At 46.0% G+C, this 17,775-nt stretch overlaps 1 protein-coding gene across 10 annotated transcripts in view; it reads right to left on the bottom strand.

Moving 5' to 3' along the window:
- The window catches only part of bahcc1a (BAH domain and coiled-coil containing 1a), a 61,824-nt gene that overhangs the window by 22,904 nt on the left and 21,145 nt on the right, over positions 1–17,775 (bottom strand). For 7 of the 10 annotated variants that reach the window (XM_085454321.1, XM_085454318.1, XM_085454315.1 and 4 more), the window contains exons 3-6: positions 9,620–9,802; positions 3,507–3,632; positions 1,003–3,354; positions 17–131 (exon numbers count right to left, since the gene is read on the bottom strand). In XM_085454321.1, the coding sequence (XP_085310447.1) occupies positions 17–131; positions 1,003–3,354; positions 3,507–3,632; positions 9,620–9,802 (2,776 nt within the window). The remainder of the gene's footprint in view (positions 1–16; positions 132–1,002; positions 3,355–3,506; positions 3,633–9,619; positions 9,803–17,775) is intronic. The other 3 variants (XM_085454323.1, XM_085454322.1, XM_085454317.1) reach the window with 1 other exon arrangement.

Consider the following 17,775-nt stretch of genomic DNA (forward strand, 5'->3'; position numbering starts at 1 on the left):
CTTTAAAAATACATACCTGATATATGCATCCCTCTCCCTGTCCAAGCAAGTGAGACCTATTTGTTCCTCACTCAGCCTCTTCCTGTCTTCCTCAGTGGTGGGATCTGACAGATACATGGAGCGGGGCTGCCCTGTGAGGCAAACATCAACTTTCACCATTGTGGATCACAGTGAGAACAAAATCCCAAGTCTCTCGCCACTTGTCAGAACCGTGCCGCAAGTTGCAAATGAATACATTTTGAGTATTAAATGCTTTTGTATTGGCAGAATTCATGCTAAAACCATATAGTGCACAGTGTTGACATATTACTGTCTTATTTGGAAAGAAAAATAACTTGCTTCATAATATAATAACACATTCAGATATTTATGAAATAAAATTGAAACTTGATGTAGGTCAATTTTGTCCAAAGTTGTTTTGTTTTTTTAATATTGTATTTTTTTGTATATCTATTTATTTCCATTTATATACTGTTGTTCTCAGAGCGAGGCTTAGAAATCTTATATTAATTACTTTTTATCTTGGCAACTCTAAATGGACTCAGACTTGACATCTGTAAACATCATGGTTGATGCCTGTTTGACTCACTAATGTTTGATTAAGGGCAACTAGAAAGTTAAAGAGGGGAAAACCAAGTTAAAATCAGCAAGGCATTGTTTGGGACTGCTGCAGAGGAAATTTATATTTAAACCCATAAGTATTAAACTCCATTCATAGAATTAGCTATGCCTATATTATCCTGTAATGGATCATGGGGACTGGAGCGTATACCTGATGGCAATGAGTGTGAGAATTATACCATTCTGGATTTTTACTGCATTCAGCAAAGGGTATCACCACAAAATCAATATTTTTCTGGCTTTTTATCCGCTTAAAAATGTGCTTTTTCCTGTTTGTTTATTTTCTATATGGCTGTTTCTCTGTTTGCAGCGATATTGTTGGCAAGTTACAGATAAAGAAATATAAGGCCTTCTCACAAGCCAGTGACCTGGATTGCTTACCTTTCACAGACGGATGGACCCTGCCCTGTCGGCTGTTCGGATGATTTTCAGCTGAACGACAAGGTGGTTCCCTCTGTCTGGCCACCGCCACCGCTATTCCTACTGGCGGCTGCCGCACCTCACTTTCACCATGACCTGGCTCCCCCATTTCCCTGCTCCGCCCGTTATAATCAGGACGCTCACTGTCATTAGCCGTACCCTTCCTGGAAGGCAGAGTCTGTTTGTTGCCCTGCAGGGCACAGCTCCCCCCAGATGGACCTGATTTGAGATTTCCTAACCCCCCAAATGGATTCTTTTGGGAGACGAGCAGTGGTTGTTGCTGGTTGCTGTACTTTAGTAAGCTTTTCATTGCACTGCTCTCTCCCTGAGTTGGACCCTGGGGATCAGGTTGCTGCTGTGGTTGCTGCTGTTGCTGGCTGAGGGGAGGTGCGGTGGGGGGCTGTGGAGGAGGGAGGCTTATTCCCGGCTGCTGCTGCTGCTGTTGTTGCTGCTGCTGCTGCTGTTGTTGTTGTTGCTGCTGCTGCTGCTGTTGTTGCTGCTGCTGCTGCTGAGAGTGTTGCCCACCAGTGCTCCCCAACTCCATATATGACTTCCTCTGCTCCTCCTCAGGTTGCGACATGTGGTGAGGAGGCCTCATATTCCAGGGTGGCACTGGGGGCTGCTGGTGGTGGTGCTGCTGCCCACTGCTGTTGCTGTAACCATAAGGAGACATGTCCATCTTTCTTTTAAGCTCCTGACTATTCCCCTGGTTCAACTCAGTGGGTGTCTCTGGGCCAGGTCGGCCATGCTGCTGGTGGCGAATCCTGGCTACCTTTTGGCCGTCTCTCTGTAAAGAGCAGCTACCTCCGGGACCACTGTGTTGTGTTCCACTGTGCTGCCCCATGTTTTTACTTCCAAGTGGGGAAGAGTTTGGCGGGGGTCCGGGATGGGAACAGTCTCGATAAGGAGAAGTGTTTACAGAATGAGGGACCGAGTGCCCTGCCTTGGGTCCCTGGGGCAGCGAGGGTCTGAACACATCCATTTCCACACCACTGTTGATACACTCAGCACTCCGCGATCGCACTACTTGATGCTGCTGTTGAGAATGTGGTGGTTGTTGCTGGGGAGGTGGAGGAAGCTGTGAGGACTGAAGGTGTTGATGGTGGGATTGCATCCAGTCTGGAGCCTTCTCTGTCTTTCTGTATGGGTGCTGCTGCTGCTGCTGTTGTTGCTGTTGTTGTTTTCTGTGCCAATTACTGTGGTGCCCACCGCCACCATTCTTTTCGATTGTCTTGTCCTTGGCATTGCTGCCTCCTCCTCCACTACCCACACCCTGGCAGTCAGGGTTATTAAGCTGGAATGGCCCATTAGATTTATCGCCTACGTCTGCCACAGATGGCACAAATGTAGGCCCTGTGACTTTAGGTTCTCGCCCCACATTGACTGGCCCCCTCTCGTGCGAGGCAGGGTTGGCTAGAGGAGCAGGTGGCGGTGGGCAGAAAAACTCTGGATGGTGGTGTGTGTGGTGGGAATGATGTGGGTGGCTGGGGTGGAGCTGAAGACAGTGGAAGCCCCCTGGATGGGGATGTGTATGGGGGTGAGCATGAGGATGTGGATGGGCCCCTCCAGTAGCAGAACTCATATGTAAGGGTGGGGGTACAGAGTAGGGCAGAGAGTGGTGAAGTGGTGCCTGACCCCTTTCCAAACAGTCTGAAGGTTGTTCACTGATCCTCATTTCCCCACTTACCCCCTCTTTGGTGCAGCGGCCACTGCCACTAGTCCCCAAATGTCTGTTCTGGCTGCTCCCCCCACCACCCATAACCCGAAGGGTTGTGTCCTCACCGCCACAGCTGGACATGGACACCTTAGCCCCTGCTCCAGTTCCTGGATCTCCATTTTGCATCTTGCTATTGTGCAAACAGGCACTGAGGGGCTTGCTCATACTTTGAGGGTGCTCTTTACTGTACATCGTGAGCGACGCCTTATGCCTCTCCAGGGCCCGGCTGTTTACCTCCTCCAGGGGCAGCGGGTGCTGAGGATAGTGCGGGTGCTGCTGATGAGTGTGAGAATGGTGGTGGTGTGTTGGCTGGGGTGGCTGGTGAGCGTGGTGCTGCTGCTGTTGTTGCTGCTGCTGCTGTCTTTCCTTAGCCTCTTGTTTACCACTGGATCTCTCCTTGTCCTTGACATTTACCACTCCTCTTTCCACAGACCCCTCTTTAAGACCCTTATGTATGCCTGTGCCTACCCCTTGATCTCTGTCTCTGCTGCAGGACCCCTGAGTGTGTCCTGAACCTGCCCGAGACATTGGTGGCAGACTATGATTGGCTGAGATGAGAGGTGGCTGGGATGGGAGACCTCGAAGGTAGAAGTTCTCTATAAAATAGAAAAAAGAAGACAAATTAGTCACGGAAAGAAAAAAAAAGCATGCTCTCAGTATTGCACAGACAACAGCACCAGACTATACCGCTTCCATTTGAATTCATATTATTTCCGTGTGATAAAATTTTAATAGTCTCACGTCCCACCTTTTTGTGTGTCATAGAAACGGTGTTGCCCATAGAGAACTCCACTGTTGGCATGGTGATCCAAGTGGCTCATAGGAAGGAACGTGTGGGCCAGACTCCCTGAGAATCGAGGATACCCTGGACCTGCTAAGATATCAGAGAGGGAGAGAGTTGATAAGAAAGGATAACAACCACAGAGATGCAGTTATCCAGTGTAATCCTTCAGGTCCAATGCAGCTGGTGGTGTTCATACGCAAATAAGTGCTGGCTGTGCCTCACATGTTTGCCTTTCCTGCTGGAGTTTAGAATGAAAACAATAACAGACAAGCCTGGGGATTTCTGTAATATATGAAATTTGTCTTTGAAACATATGGTGCTTTCTTTAACTCACTCTTAGAAGTGGCAGCCGCACCTTGAACCATCTGAATGGGGTGATAAGGATGGATTTGAAGCTTGTGTTTGCAATGAACAGAGAGCTGGGCGGCTAACCTTTACTGACCTACATCAGAGGTAAGAGGTCATCGGGATGTTGGGCCTGTAAGCTAGTACACCTGGGCTTATTACACCAAGCCCATCTGGAGGACGTTTACGCCACAACCAAACAAAAAGCTCATTTTGCAACGGGACACTGGAAAACACAAAGGACTTTGAGTGTAGAGGAGAGAAAAGATGGACTGAGATGAAAGCCCATCGCAATATCAATACAAAAAAAAAAAAAAAAGCATCTCTATGACAACCCACTTTCACTGCATTTGAGTAACTATAGCATCTAAACACATCAATGTGAATTAAATTAGCCTATCTATGCTACCGTGTAATTAATCATTTCACCCAACCAACGGAATAAAATCGAGGTACTGTAAAGGACACACAAAAAATGTCCAATAATGCGATGATGTTGCTTAGTGACAGCAGCGCTATAGCGTAATTTTAGTTTAATACTTTAAAAAAGCATGATTAAATCCAAGTCATCAGTCTACATACAAGTTAAAGAAATAACTAAGGAAAATAAAAAGACTATATATATATTTATATACACACACACACACCGTCACATGAGTGAACCACTTTTGTTGAAATGGAAAACCAAAAAAGACAGAGACACACTTTTTTGTTTCTTTTTTAATTCATAGGACAGACAGGTCTATCAGCCCACTGTCATAAAGTAAAATTTAAGTGATTAATTTCTCTTCAGCTCAACTATTAGACCCATCTGTCGCTGTAGCTTTACTTTCCAGTGCAGCTCATGGATGGCGTAAAAAGGATACGGGCCGAAAGAGAGGAAAAAATTTTCGGAAAACGTGCGACCTGATCCCAGAAAGCGCAGATGCACTTTATTCGGCCATGTGTTTTTGTACACACATGGTTTTTACAGCAGCTATGAGTGTTGAATGTCTCACTTTCTGCCGGTGGAACAATGGGGCCTGGTCCCAGCTCTGGGGAGGGAGGAGTGTTGTGGTGGGCTTAATGACCTCTTCTCAGTGCGGCCTCTGCATCCTCCCATCTTAATTAATGAAATACACAGAGGAGGCAAACAGCCGTGCAATAACACAGGAGGTGCTGCTTTCTGAGGAGGGCAAAGGGGTGATAATTACATACCCTCACTTTTCCCTTTTCCCGTTTTTCACCTATGTTTCTACCTTGTTTTTTTTCCCTTCCCATCCCCCCTCTTTTGTCTCTGTCTCCTCCTTTGCTGTCATGATTAATAAGAACGCAAAATTATGCCAATTCATTTACAGCTTGGGGGGGGGGGGGAGCTTTGTTTAAGCAAGTCATTTTTTCCTTTGATTTCAGGAGAGGGAAAAGCAGAGAGCTGTTTGCCAGTCTTTATCCAAGCTGGGAGAGGGTCTTTTTTTTTTTTTTTCTGCGGCAGCATGTTGTTTGTGAGCGTGACGATTGATGGCGTAATCCCTTTTCACAGTGTGGTCTGGCTGTGCCCGATAATGCCAGCCTGCTCAGTTTCAGCATGCTCTCCACTGGGGCAGCAAGAGGGGGACTGCTGGGCACGGCGGAGCTCATTCAGCCATTAATCTGGCCAGGACAAGGGAAGCTGCTACTTCTGCTGCCGCTGCCGATGCTGCTGCAGGCGACGTGAGCAGGGTCTTAGTGCAGTCTGCTGACTGCACAGCAACCTCGCTCTCCTTCGCTCCCTCCGCACACTCACACATAAACACGCCAGCATCAGCAAGTGAATGGCAGAGGGGAGTTCACAGCGCATGCCCTCCTTTCCACCGGCAGAGCAGGGGTGAGAGGCAGAACAAACAGAGCTGCATCCCAAGGAGGGATTTCTAGAAGTTCTGAAGGTATTTCTCGCAACATGGTGGGTTGAGAGAAGCAGGCCAACAGGGAGGACAAAGAAGGGGGTTAGATATAGAACAGCACCTAGAGGCAGAGGAGAATTATTCCTGCTGCTTTAGAGGCGGTTTCTCACTAGCACAATACCAGTCCTCTTACACCTTCTCTGAAGACATTCAGTTACTGATAAGGCTTTCACCACTTTTGATAGAAGAAAAAAATAACATAAATGAAAATTCGATTTTCTCCAGGGAGGTGGCTGTAACGCATCAGAGACGAGGAGATAGAAGGACGGAGAGAGAGAGAGCACGCCACAGGAAGACCGAGAGGAGAGGAGGAGCAGCCTGAGCTGCCTGTCAGGTCCGCTAATTGAGAAAAAAGTGACAGAACCATCAAGACACAGAAAGGGAGGAGAAGAGGAGAGGAGACGAGAGATGTTTGGCGGAGGAGGGGCAGTGCTGTGGTGGATCTCTTCAGGTTTGACTAATTGAAAGGAAGGGATGCAGACTGGCACAGGAGAGAGAGAGGGAGAGGGAGAGAGAGAATGAAAGAAGCAGGAGTAAGGAAGAGGAGAGGCGGGGGGTGCAGCTTAAATCCTACAAAAGGAAAAGCAAGCAACTGCTCACAGAAGGAAAGATGGACAACTGAAGATAGGCTTGGAAAGGCGTATCAAACAGAAGTGGATTAGACAGGTGTGTGCAGGCAACTCTGTGTGTGCGTGCACGCGTGTGTTTATATGTGTGGACAAAGATATGAGACTGCGATTATTTTTGGCATAACTTAAGAAGTCATTTGGACCCTGGCCAGCTGGCCTCGGGACTGCGAGGAGTCGGCAGGTTTTCTTTTTATTCTTTACCCACTCCCCACCCTTTTTTCTCCTCTTTTGGTCATTTTTATTTATTTATTTATTTTTTTCATTTTTCCACTCGGTCGATTCAGTGGGGTTTATTCAAACAGTCCCAGACATGAAAATAAATCTTTCAAAAGCTCGGTGGGCCTAATTTATTTTAACAGGTGTTGTGAAAACATTTTACATTTACTGAAACATTCACTACACTGCATCTGCCCCTATTTTTGTGTCCCCCCACCGCCGACCCACCCTTCTTCTTGCATCCGTAGCCGTATACTAAGACTCCGTCTCTGTGACAGTGAGCTCACAGCACTGCTCAGCTCAGCAAAGGAAAAAAAACAGACAATTCCTTGTGGTAACATACAATGGCTGCTGCTGTAGCTGGCAAGAAGAGATTCTGAAACAAAAACTTCCTTTAATCTCTGTTAACTCCTCTGACGTCATGAAAGCCACTAATGATTTGGGTCTTGTTGCTGTGACCTTACAGAAATATCCTAGAATTTGTTAGACTGGCTGTACACTTTCCTTTTCCCAAAACAATAAATCTTTAACCAAAAGTCAACAAAAGACTGTTGTGTTAAAAAAGAAAAAAAAAATGCCTTTGCCAAAGTTATCCTTACCGCCAGTGTCATTTAAAGGAGCCTAAACTGACAGGAAAGCACGTCCAGACTACTGCCCATGCCAGGGCAGCTGAAGTTGAGAGACCTTTTTTTCCCTCTTATTTTAGCCAACCTGAGAAACTGAGGTTGAAAGTTTGCGATGGGATATTTTGTTACTTTAGTAGCCAAAGTAGGGGCGTTTCCATGGATATGTTTAGGGTCAATGCGTAAGGTTAAAATATTCAAATTTTTGTAACAGCCCGCATAATCAGTAAAAGAAGTGTAATGCTGGTACATCTGGGTGCTGAAACCTTGAAAGAATGCTGCATTTCTGAACATTTTTGCTGTTTTCTCTGGGCTTAATGGAGCAAAAATAATATCCATCTTACATTTTATGTGGCTTTTCTTTATCACCAACTCATTTCAAATGCCCGCAAAACTTATTATATTGAAAAGAGGAATTAATTCTTAATTGACTCACCAAATAGGAGTAATAAAAAATAAATGTGATTAGCCTGCTCCATATAGCCACAGTCCATTGTTTATCCCCACTAAGTGACTAGTTAGCAAGCAAAGGAGATAATTGTTCTCATCTGCTTGTTACGTGCTAGATTTCGGGCTTTTAATCTGCAGAAAAATGTGTCAGAGGAATAGCGGAAACAAAGACGTTCCGCGCAATGACAGGTATATGCCAGAAACGTGCGAATCGTAAAATCGTTTTCGAATACAAATTTGAACTGCTTTGCTTAGATATGCATGCAAGCAGCCACTTTAAAAACAGAGAAAAAGAAGAAGAAGAAAAAAAAATAAAAACACAGCACTTCTTTGAGGTTACAAGCGAAACACTAATGCACCGACACAAGCACAAGTCAATGCCTGCTCTGATGCTGGTGGGGTTCTGCTGACACCCGGCGAGAGAAGGCGAGAGTCTGGGTAATTGTGCCGCTCATTTTGATGACTTGCTTTTTATGCAAAACAGGAAAAAGACAATATGCAATTATCTTGAGGAGGGAACAGCTGAATGTGGTTGATGAACAGTCTGGATTCAATCATGCTCTTAGTGCGTTATATGCAATTAAACTGCAATAGAGATAATGGCCTCCATTGCCAACTGAGTAATAATCCCAGTCATAATCACCTCCATTACTTTTATTAGGCTTGGCATTATCTTCATCACTCTTAATATTATTTTACTTTTCCACAAGAAGAAAGTGTTTAACAATGAAACCTAGAAAGTATAAGATAAAGGAAACACTGATGCTTACAAAATGAGTTTGGAGGGAAATGTCTGAGATTGGGCTGACGCCGGAGCTAATATTTTGGAGAAGTCTAGAGTTTAATCTGGTGTAGCATCTGTCCACTGAGTCAGCGGCCTGGTGCCCAGGGCATCAGAGCAAGGAAGTTGCTGGGAGATATCATATGACTTAACAATCTTCATGACAATACAGCATCTCAGCTGTAATCCACTTAATCATCCCTGGACACATAACATGCAGGTGGGGTGCCGCTGATGAGTGACCACGAATTTCAAAAAAAAAAAAAAAGAGAAAAGAAACACTTCCCACTGGTCTCCCCACCAATAACATCTGGGCTATTCTTAGATAATAAATATATTATAACCGGGGGCTGAAATAACAAGAGTCCATCCAGGATTGTGATTCACCAGGTAATTTTAGGTGGCCATCACAGTGCGTAATTAGCAAGATGTAAATCTGAAGGTGAAGACACAGAAAAGCTGACCTTACGTTAATATATTAATAAGATGATTTGTCTTGTGTTTATCTGTCACCCCAATTAATTCCTGAAACACCCAACTTCATTAATCCCTCAGCTTTATCGTTATCTGACTTCCTGGCTGTATGGAGACAGAATATGAGGTGTTGAAGTTGGTTTGTGAGTGTATGTGCGTGTGTGTCGAGTAAGGGTTTAGTAATTCTGATTGGTGGGAACCTTTTTAAGACTGTGATGGAGACACCGGCTGAAAGCTCTGCAATCACTGCAACTTTTTTTTTTTTTACTGGCACACAGTCGCATGTGCTGCTTCAGAGGGCCCTGAGTGACATTCCTGCTGACATGAATCGAATACCGCAAGATTCTGTGGCTGAACCTTTAACCCTGTGTCTGTATCCAGAAAACCGTGGCACAGTGCTCTATCCCAAACATGCTGGGTGTGGGCCTATTTTAGTGCATAAATAAAAGGGTTGGAGCCCAGACGATTATAAGCCATACTTTGGTGCAAACCTAGCGCGACACAAAAATATACAATATCAGAGTAACAATACACCGTGCAAAGCTGCCTCCAATAATGCCAGGACATAAATATCACCTCATCCAGATGGTGCGGTCAGATGAGGGGCTGTGTGTTTGTGTACATGTGTGATTTGAGGTACCTTCATGCGAATGGGGAAACCAGATTTGCGAGGCGCTCGAGTGGGGTCCGCCACGGAAGGAGGGCGAAGAGGGCGAGGAGGGCGGCCGGGAGGGATGAGACGGGTGGGAAGGAGGGGAACCCAGACTACTGGCCAGAAAGGTCCCCATGAAGGAGGCAGAAGAATTGCCCATCAATCCACTGCCTGCATTCCCACAGGAACAAAAGGTAAGGAGAGAGAAGAATGGTTAGAATTGGGAGTGTGTGTACACTGGGACAGTGAGTGTGACTAAAAAGGAAAAACAACAAGAATAGCTTTGCATCTCAGTGTGAGGCCCACTCATATATACATATTTTTCTTCTCTTTTTTTGGTAGAATCATTAAGCCAGGCAAATGTGATCGCTGCTCTCGGGAGAGGCTGAATGAGTGAGAGAGCGTATGTGTGTGACAGAGAGAAAGTGTGAGACTCTCCTCCCCCTCACTGTCAGCAGAGTCCTCTTCCCTCGTCTTCTCTCCCCTCACACCACCTCTCCCCATGGGCAGACAGAGGTCTCATCTCACAGCTGAGTACACACTTTCTCAGGCTCTCTCCCTCTCGCTCTCACACACTTTTGCTCCTGCTCCCCAGTGTCCCTTTCTCAATTTCTCTCCCTCCCTCCATTATCTTGGGCTCTCCATCTCTCACTTTCATGCCCTCAATCTCTTTTATTGCTTTGCTCCATTTCACCTCCTCTCTGTCTGGTTTTCTTTCAGTCTTGCTTTTTCTCTGCGTGACGCTGACAATCCCGTGCTCTTCTTTCTTCTCTGGTTCCATTTCGGTGTTTCACTCCTTTCTCCTTCCTCCTGCTTTGTTACAAAAGCTGTCTTCACTCTTCTCGTCCCCTCCTCTGTCCCATTTTGATGTGCAGAAATACACCATGCCTCTTCCAAATCCTCATTGTCTCTTCCTTCCCTCCCTCTTTCCCTGTTTCTAGCATTGCTTTGCTTTGTTCTTTACCATAATAATGGCACCAGCAGAGCAATCTGTCCCTGGCTGGCTGAACTGTGTGTTTAACAAGACTATGATGAGTAATTGACCATTTGTAGCAACGCCCGTATGACTGGGGGCTGATTGTCTATTATGCATTGCTGGGCAAGCTGGAGAAAACACACTGATTAACCACTGCTTAAATTGCATTCCCATTACGCGCCCGCCAGTGCACTTGAGCGAGGGGCCCGGGTGCCCAGCTCTTTGCGCATTCATTTCCCCCAAGTCACACCACCGTGAAGTCTCATGCATATGTATGAAGTTGCCTGTATGAGAGCACACATGCAGATACATGCTCAGACACACATTAGTGTATCGTATATCGCGCACACCAAAACACGGGGAGAGCGACACAGTAGAAATTCATTATGAGCCTCTTATGACAAGCTGATCTCCCAAGGAATGCTGAGTGATTTGATTTTCTTGGAGCATGAATCAGTCCAAACATGCATCGATCCTTTTTTTTTTCTTTTTCTGGGAGTGTGAGAACAATTGTGTGGGAGCCTTAATCAGCCAGCCAGTGAGTGAGCACATCCTCTGGGCAGACAGCAGGGATAAACCCATCAGTCTGCTTCTCGCTTTTGCACCGAATAGCCTATGGCTCATAGGCCAGAGCACAGAAGCATGCAGAGGCGTGCGCGCACAAACACACAACACGTACAAAAGCACCTCTGTCACACTTGGTACCACCGCCCCAGACAGGTGGAAATCCCCCACGATCCCCAACCTTACAGCGCCCTGCCTCGAAAAACTACCTTACAACCAATCCTGCGTGTGTGTGTGTGTTTGTGCGCATGTGGATGCAGCGACACTCTTGGAGGTCTCTGAAATTTGATCACAGAAAGAAATGAAGCCAAAGTGTGTTGTGATTCATTTCTCTTTTGCTGTAGATTATCTGGATTATCAGGTTATCTTAGTCTAAGCCTGTAAAATTGGGCTGGAGGTTTTTATTTAGATCCACTTCTAATAACAAAACATTGGAACAAAATAATGAGACTACATCTCCTAAATCACATGGTAGCAAAAATCTTCTATTTAATCAGATTTCAATTGTCTATAGCAACATTTCACATGTTGATGGGAGACACTGTCAAGTAGCCTGGTCACATGCTACACTATCCATGCTGTTCTCCTTTTGCTCTGTATCAGTCCCCATTCCCCTCTGCTGCCACCTCCTATCACTTGGTCCCTGTGGAGGGCTCCTGGCACGGTTCTGCGGAGTTCAGAGTGGGTGTCGGGGGCCAGTGGAGGTGGGGGGTGGGTGGGTGGATTATGGCCAGCATGCTCACCAGGCACACATCCAACCTTCATCATCCAGACACGTCGGGCTCCTGTATGTCACCGCCCTCCATGCTGCACACTCATTGCCCCCCTCCCCTCTTCTGCCTGTCGCCCCCAGGAACCCCAGCTTTCCTCAGTGCCTCCGGCTCACATAAATCAGCTAATCCTCCTGCATTATTAACAGCCTTGCCTCAGAGTGAGAGAGGGAGAAAGGGTGAGAGAGACATAGAGTGACAGAGAGAGGCTGCAAAGCCCCTCTTAACGCAGTGAGGAGAGAGCCTCTGCCAGAAAGACAAGGAAAGGAGAAGGACAATACATTAAAAAGGGGATGTGTAGATGTCGGGCAAGGAGATCTTTGAAGTTTAAGCCTGTGTTCAGGGAGAAAGGGATTGAATGAAAACCTCAGAAGGGTCTTGGATCAAATCAAACCACAAGCCCTTCCCACAGCACAACCAAATCAGACCTTCCAGTGGTCCAGTTTGGCCATGGCATCTTCACTTGGTGAAGGACTGATGTAAACTGTAGCAGGTGAGAGTTAGTGGTTGGCAGACTCCTCAACCTGTCAATCACACTAAATAACCTCTCCCTTAGTGTTATAGTTGCCTCCTACTGAAAGTATGCTGTGCATGACGCCACACAAATTCCTGCTTCTTTTTTTTTTCTTCAAATTTTCATACTCTTGTTTAGAAAACACAAACTCCACTCACGCTGCGTTAATACAATGCCCTCCCTGAACCCATTTAAATCCTAATGAATCAGAGGTGTCGGTGAGAAAGCACATAGGTTATAAAAGTGGGCTGGTTTTTCACCTTTCTTTCACTTCGGATGCCAACTAAAGCAGTGCAGAACAAGTGGAATAAAAGTCTGAGCCATGACGGCACCACTGCTCGACTTACTATTACAGTTTTAGTGGTGTAATAAATAGTGACTTAGCCGTTGCTCCACCGCCTCCTTGTAAAAGTTATGTTTTCTTCGCCTGTGTGTTTTCTCTAAACTGTGTTTATTTATTTCTCCAGTTCCTAAGTGGAGCCAGCAGTGCAGTTGTATGCGCTCTTAAGAAAATCGGGTCATGTGCATCCTAATCGGCACCGATCCCTGACAGAGATGAAGATTAATCCTATTAGGGAATTAAAGGAGAAGGGGACACCGGGATAAGGGGAAACCCACCTCCCTTCCTGACATCTCAACACCACATCCCAACACTCAAACTCACACAGTTGTGTTCACATAGATCCAGAGAAACAAACACAAATGCCGCAGAACCTCCGGAGGTGGAAGTGTTAACTAGTGCTACTGTTTTGCTCCGGCGTTGGTGTGCAAGGGTGAAGGAGACCAGTTTGCGTGCAACAACAAAAATATACATGCATGCACACACAATAATGTGGGCCCAGGCATGGGCCCCTGAGGGCGGCACGGAGTGAGCAGCAGGCAGGGAGGCGTAGCTAGGAGAACGAAGGCCCAGTTGTCATGGGAACGAAAGAGAAACAGCGCTCGAGGCAAGGAGGCTGAATACGAGCCATTACAACAGCAGTGGGCAGATGCAGTTGGTCAGCATGCTGCTCAGCAAGAACAGCCAGTCTACCTTGAAACCCCACTTAGGTCACAGTTGCAATCAAACACACACTCGTCCAGTGAATTTAAACAGGTTTCAATTGTCAAGTTGAGGGGAGGATGTGATGTCATCATACAACTCGGGGTAATTTGGGGCCTTGACGAAGCATAATACAATCTCATCTGCATGTGGACCACAAAGTGATGGGGTAAAAGGAAAAAAAAAAGCTAGGAAGACAACAAGCACCCACCCACAACAGCTTGTTCTTTTCAACGCTGGGAATCAGATCAAAAATTTCTCCTGAAGAGGCAGACGCCCATCCACATGCGCTTGTGTTTATGAGCATGTGAGGGAGCACATGGGGATCTACAACTACGCCTCTAAGAAGAAGAAGAAGAAGAAGAAGAAGTACATTTATTTCACCTTGGATCATATTTCTCTGTCTGCTCTTGAAAAACAAGCCAAGGCAGTCTAAAGCCCTCCGTCTTATTCACAGACCGCAGCCCGAAGGGACGGATGGACGTGTCGTCTAGACAAAGAAGCCAGACGCACAATGAGAAGTGAGAGTGATGGTGACGCGAGGAGAAGAGAGACGGAAAGAAAATTGCAGATGTGACTGCATCAACCTGCTCTCCACAGCTCAGTGATCACCAAGTGCCACAGAGTGGAGGGAAGAAGCAGAAGAAGAAATGCCAGAGAATAAAAACACACAGACACACAACCAGTTTATAAGAGCTCGTATCAGAGAGTCTGTGAGCAGTTTAGGTCGCTCAGTGAACGGTCAGTGCCATGTGGCAGCTGTACTCTCTCTCACTCTCTCAGTCATGTCCTCTGACAGAAAATACACACTCCCCTTCTTGTCTTAAATGAATGAAATTAACATCAGATTGGTGATTCAAGGGAAAATAAATATAAATGTACTTCTTCCAGGAGCTGCTAGTTACTGGCACTGCTTTAACACAGAAAGAAACGCGACAGAACATATACTGGTAAGCTAGGTTTTATATTATATCAGACATTTAAGAATTTCTGTGTTTAGCTGTAAATTGTAGCAGCTTGTTTCTTTAGCACTTGTTTACGAAAGAACCCACTATGAAAGTAGGAAACAGCAAGGAAGAAACAGACATTTGAAGAGTTACTTACCAAGTAAAAACATACTGAGCAGGATGCTCGTTGGTAAGCGAACTTCACTCCCACTTCAGTGTCTTTTTCATCAGAGTTTCCTACTAATGTAGTTCCATGTTCTGCCCAGGAATTCAGACGCCCAAGAAGAAGCCAGCCAGACTTTCCACACATACACATTCACTCAAACACAGGACTTAGTTTTTGACCCTCCAGTAACACAGACTGGATTGGGCAACTGTACACATCAGCAGCCCCAGACAGACTGCACTGCTACCCTGGAGGGCCGCTGACTAACCCAGCACCTACTTCCTCACAATAAAACACAGATGGAATTTCAAATGGCTACTAAAGTGGGGGGATTTCCTTCAAACAGTCAAAGTCATCTTGAAAACATTAGTGCAACTGGTAGCCAAATTCCTCCTCACTTCAGAATGGCTGTAGCAAGTTTTTTTCCCCTTCCTCTTCTTAACTTGCCCCCTGCTTTACAAACTCCCACCTCCCTGACTTTTTTCTTTCTGTGTCGATGTCAGGCTTGATGGTGGGACTGGGGGAGTGGGCTACTGCAGGAGGATCAGAAGTATACTGAAGTGAGGGAGAGAAAGAGTGAGAGAGCGAGCAGGCAGTCCAGTCCTGGACCTGGGCCCAGTGCAGGGGTGGGGGAAAGTGCCAGCAGCGGACGCCTCCAACACTCTCCACACTGCGTGCCTGTGGAGTGAGTTTAGTGGATGTGGTCAGTGTGGGGGTGGGAGAAAGAGAACCAGTTATAAGAATGGATGGCGAAAGAGAGTGAGAAAGCCTCGTTACTACATGCAACATCCAGAGGAGGGGAAAGGGGTGAGAGTTTAGAGTAGATAAGAGACCGAGGAACTGTGAGAAACTTTCAAAGTGAAATCAGCAGAGAGCGTGTGGGAGTATGTGTGTGTGCGTTTATGAACATATGTGATCCTTTGTGTGTGCGATTGTGCATCCGTATGGTGGTCGTCTCGCTCAAGTTGACAGCCTGTGTTTGCTGAGTGGTTTCGTGGTCAGCCACTCTCTCACTACTGAAGTGATGACGGGGTAAAAGGGATTCTGGGAATTCTTTGCATGAGTACAATGCAAATAAAATTGGCCTGGAGAGGTCAGCTGAAGAACCCCTGCCACTTCACCCAGCTGTTTATACAATATAGAAGTCGACATGATATGGATAAGAGATTCTAATCCTAAACAAATTAGACCAACTGGCTCACTCAAGTTTGGCAGGGAGCCCGAACATAACAATGGAGCCACACATGCCACGCTAAAGAGAAAACGGGAGAAAATGTGCACACATGCCACCAGCGTCTCTCTTTATCTATTCTACTCCTCGAACCTTTTCACTGTTTATACAGCAGTTTGCAAAACTGCAAAAGCCAGCATCACATGTGTCTAGGTACCTGGCCAGGCTGCCATTTCAAGGAGTACAGCACGTCATGTTTATCACAATTAATCATTCATGAAGCTCTTTTTCAGAAAGGTTTATTTTTATCAAAAAGGAGCTTCCTCTTCAGTTCCATAGCCGCTGTGCCAACACTGGTATGAGGGGCAGGAGGGGGCCAACAGAAAGAGATATCAATGTCTGATAGAGTTCCTGCTGAAGAGGTGTGTTATGGGCAAAGTAAATAAAGAAGACAGACTGAAATTTCATGGCTATTTTCTGGGGAGCGGGCCAGGAAGTGTTGTTTAAGAGACAATCAGACATCTGACTGTCAAAGTGAGATTGTGCTAAGCGGTGAAGATTGCAGGTGAGAGCTAGAGCGGAGTAAAAAACTGGGGTAAGAGCGGGGCGATGAAGGGTAAAGTGCAGTGCTAAGGTTTAATGCTACTCACTGTTTATTGCTATTAAAATATTAATAGCCTCAGGCAAAGGTTTGGGCTCATCACTTAGACCCTTGCTGTGAGCCATGTGAAAGTGCAGTTGTTTGCTGAGTCACTGGCCTCATCTGTGGAGAACAAGCAGACATTCCAGGTCCGGGACTCGGAAGGTGGGAGGACAGATTCGAAACAGCAACAGCACCAGGCCAGGCCAAATGAGCTCAAGGCCCATTACCTTCCTTTTATACTCACCCACACATGCACACTCTCTTTACCTAGTCCCACAACAGAGATTTAAGAGAACATACAAGAAAACCACAACACGAAATCACCGCATTCTGCTTTTGCTCGTTTCTGTCCTTTCTGTGAGAACTTAAGTGTTCATGATGTAACAGGAAGTGCAAATTACTCAAGCAGTTTTCTCATTACGAAGTGTTTTCTCTCAAAGCACATAGTTATTTCCGTCAGCATTTTACTTTATTAAACTTCCCTCCACGCTTTACTAAACCTATTCCTTTTTTTCCCTCTTGGCTACGTGGATAAAATGCAAATGTTTCTTATGGAACGGGCATAAAAGGCATCAGATTTAGTTGGAACTACTTTACTCCTTGTAACTTCTACAGGACATTTGATGTGTCCAGACCAAACTGGTGGTTGTGCTTGTTAACTGACCCATTGTTCCACGAGGGTCATTTGTTGCATCCCAGCTCTTTATTCCCGAGGCATGAAATTGCGATTCCCATAGTGGGGCTCGTTCTCTCATCCACAGATTCACGCTAACATCCACATTTTTATTTTGCCTTCTCTTCCCTTCTCTGGTTGATCCTGTCTTTATGATATACGCACACAGCAGCAGCACACCCAAACACAAAAAGAGCCGCCCACAGCTGCGTCAGGCCATCTCTCTAACAATCCAATCTGTTTTCTTTCCCATGATGTTTCCCATTGGCACAGGGAGGAGAAAATCAGATTTACTCCCCCACAGGGCCCATGCAGTTGCACTGATATGGAAAATGATTTCAGTGCTGCTTGAGCCCATAAACATTATTTTGGTCTCCCCTGTTAATGACACATTTCTTCCCAGCATTGTGGATCTCACAGAGGAAGAGATGAGATTCAGGGGGCGAACAAGGGAGGAGGAGGAAGAGAGGAAGAGGGGAGGAATCCTCTAGGGCCTCGCATACGACAAGGGAGTCCTTCACCCCTCAAACTGCTTTCTGACATCCAAGACTTATTCAGCCTCTTCTTCATTCACACACGCACACACTCAGAAATACAAACAGCTAATCATCCTACCAATCATTCAGGAGCTTGAATTGCATGGGTCATTAAATACCACCACTCCCCAAATCCCAAAAA

The sequence above is a fragment of the Copadichromis virginalis genome, linkage group LG4 (assembly GCF_057382275.1).
Source record: "Copadichromis virginalis isolate Kocher_CV1m ecotype Utaka linkage group LG4, C_Virginalis_male_GT1.1, whole genome shotgun sequence".
Lineage (NCBI taxonomy): Eukaryota > Metazoa > Chordata > Actinopteri > Cichliformes > Cichlidae > Copadichromis > Copadichromis virginalis.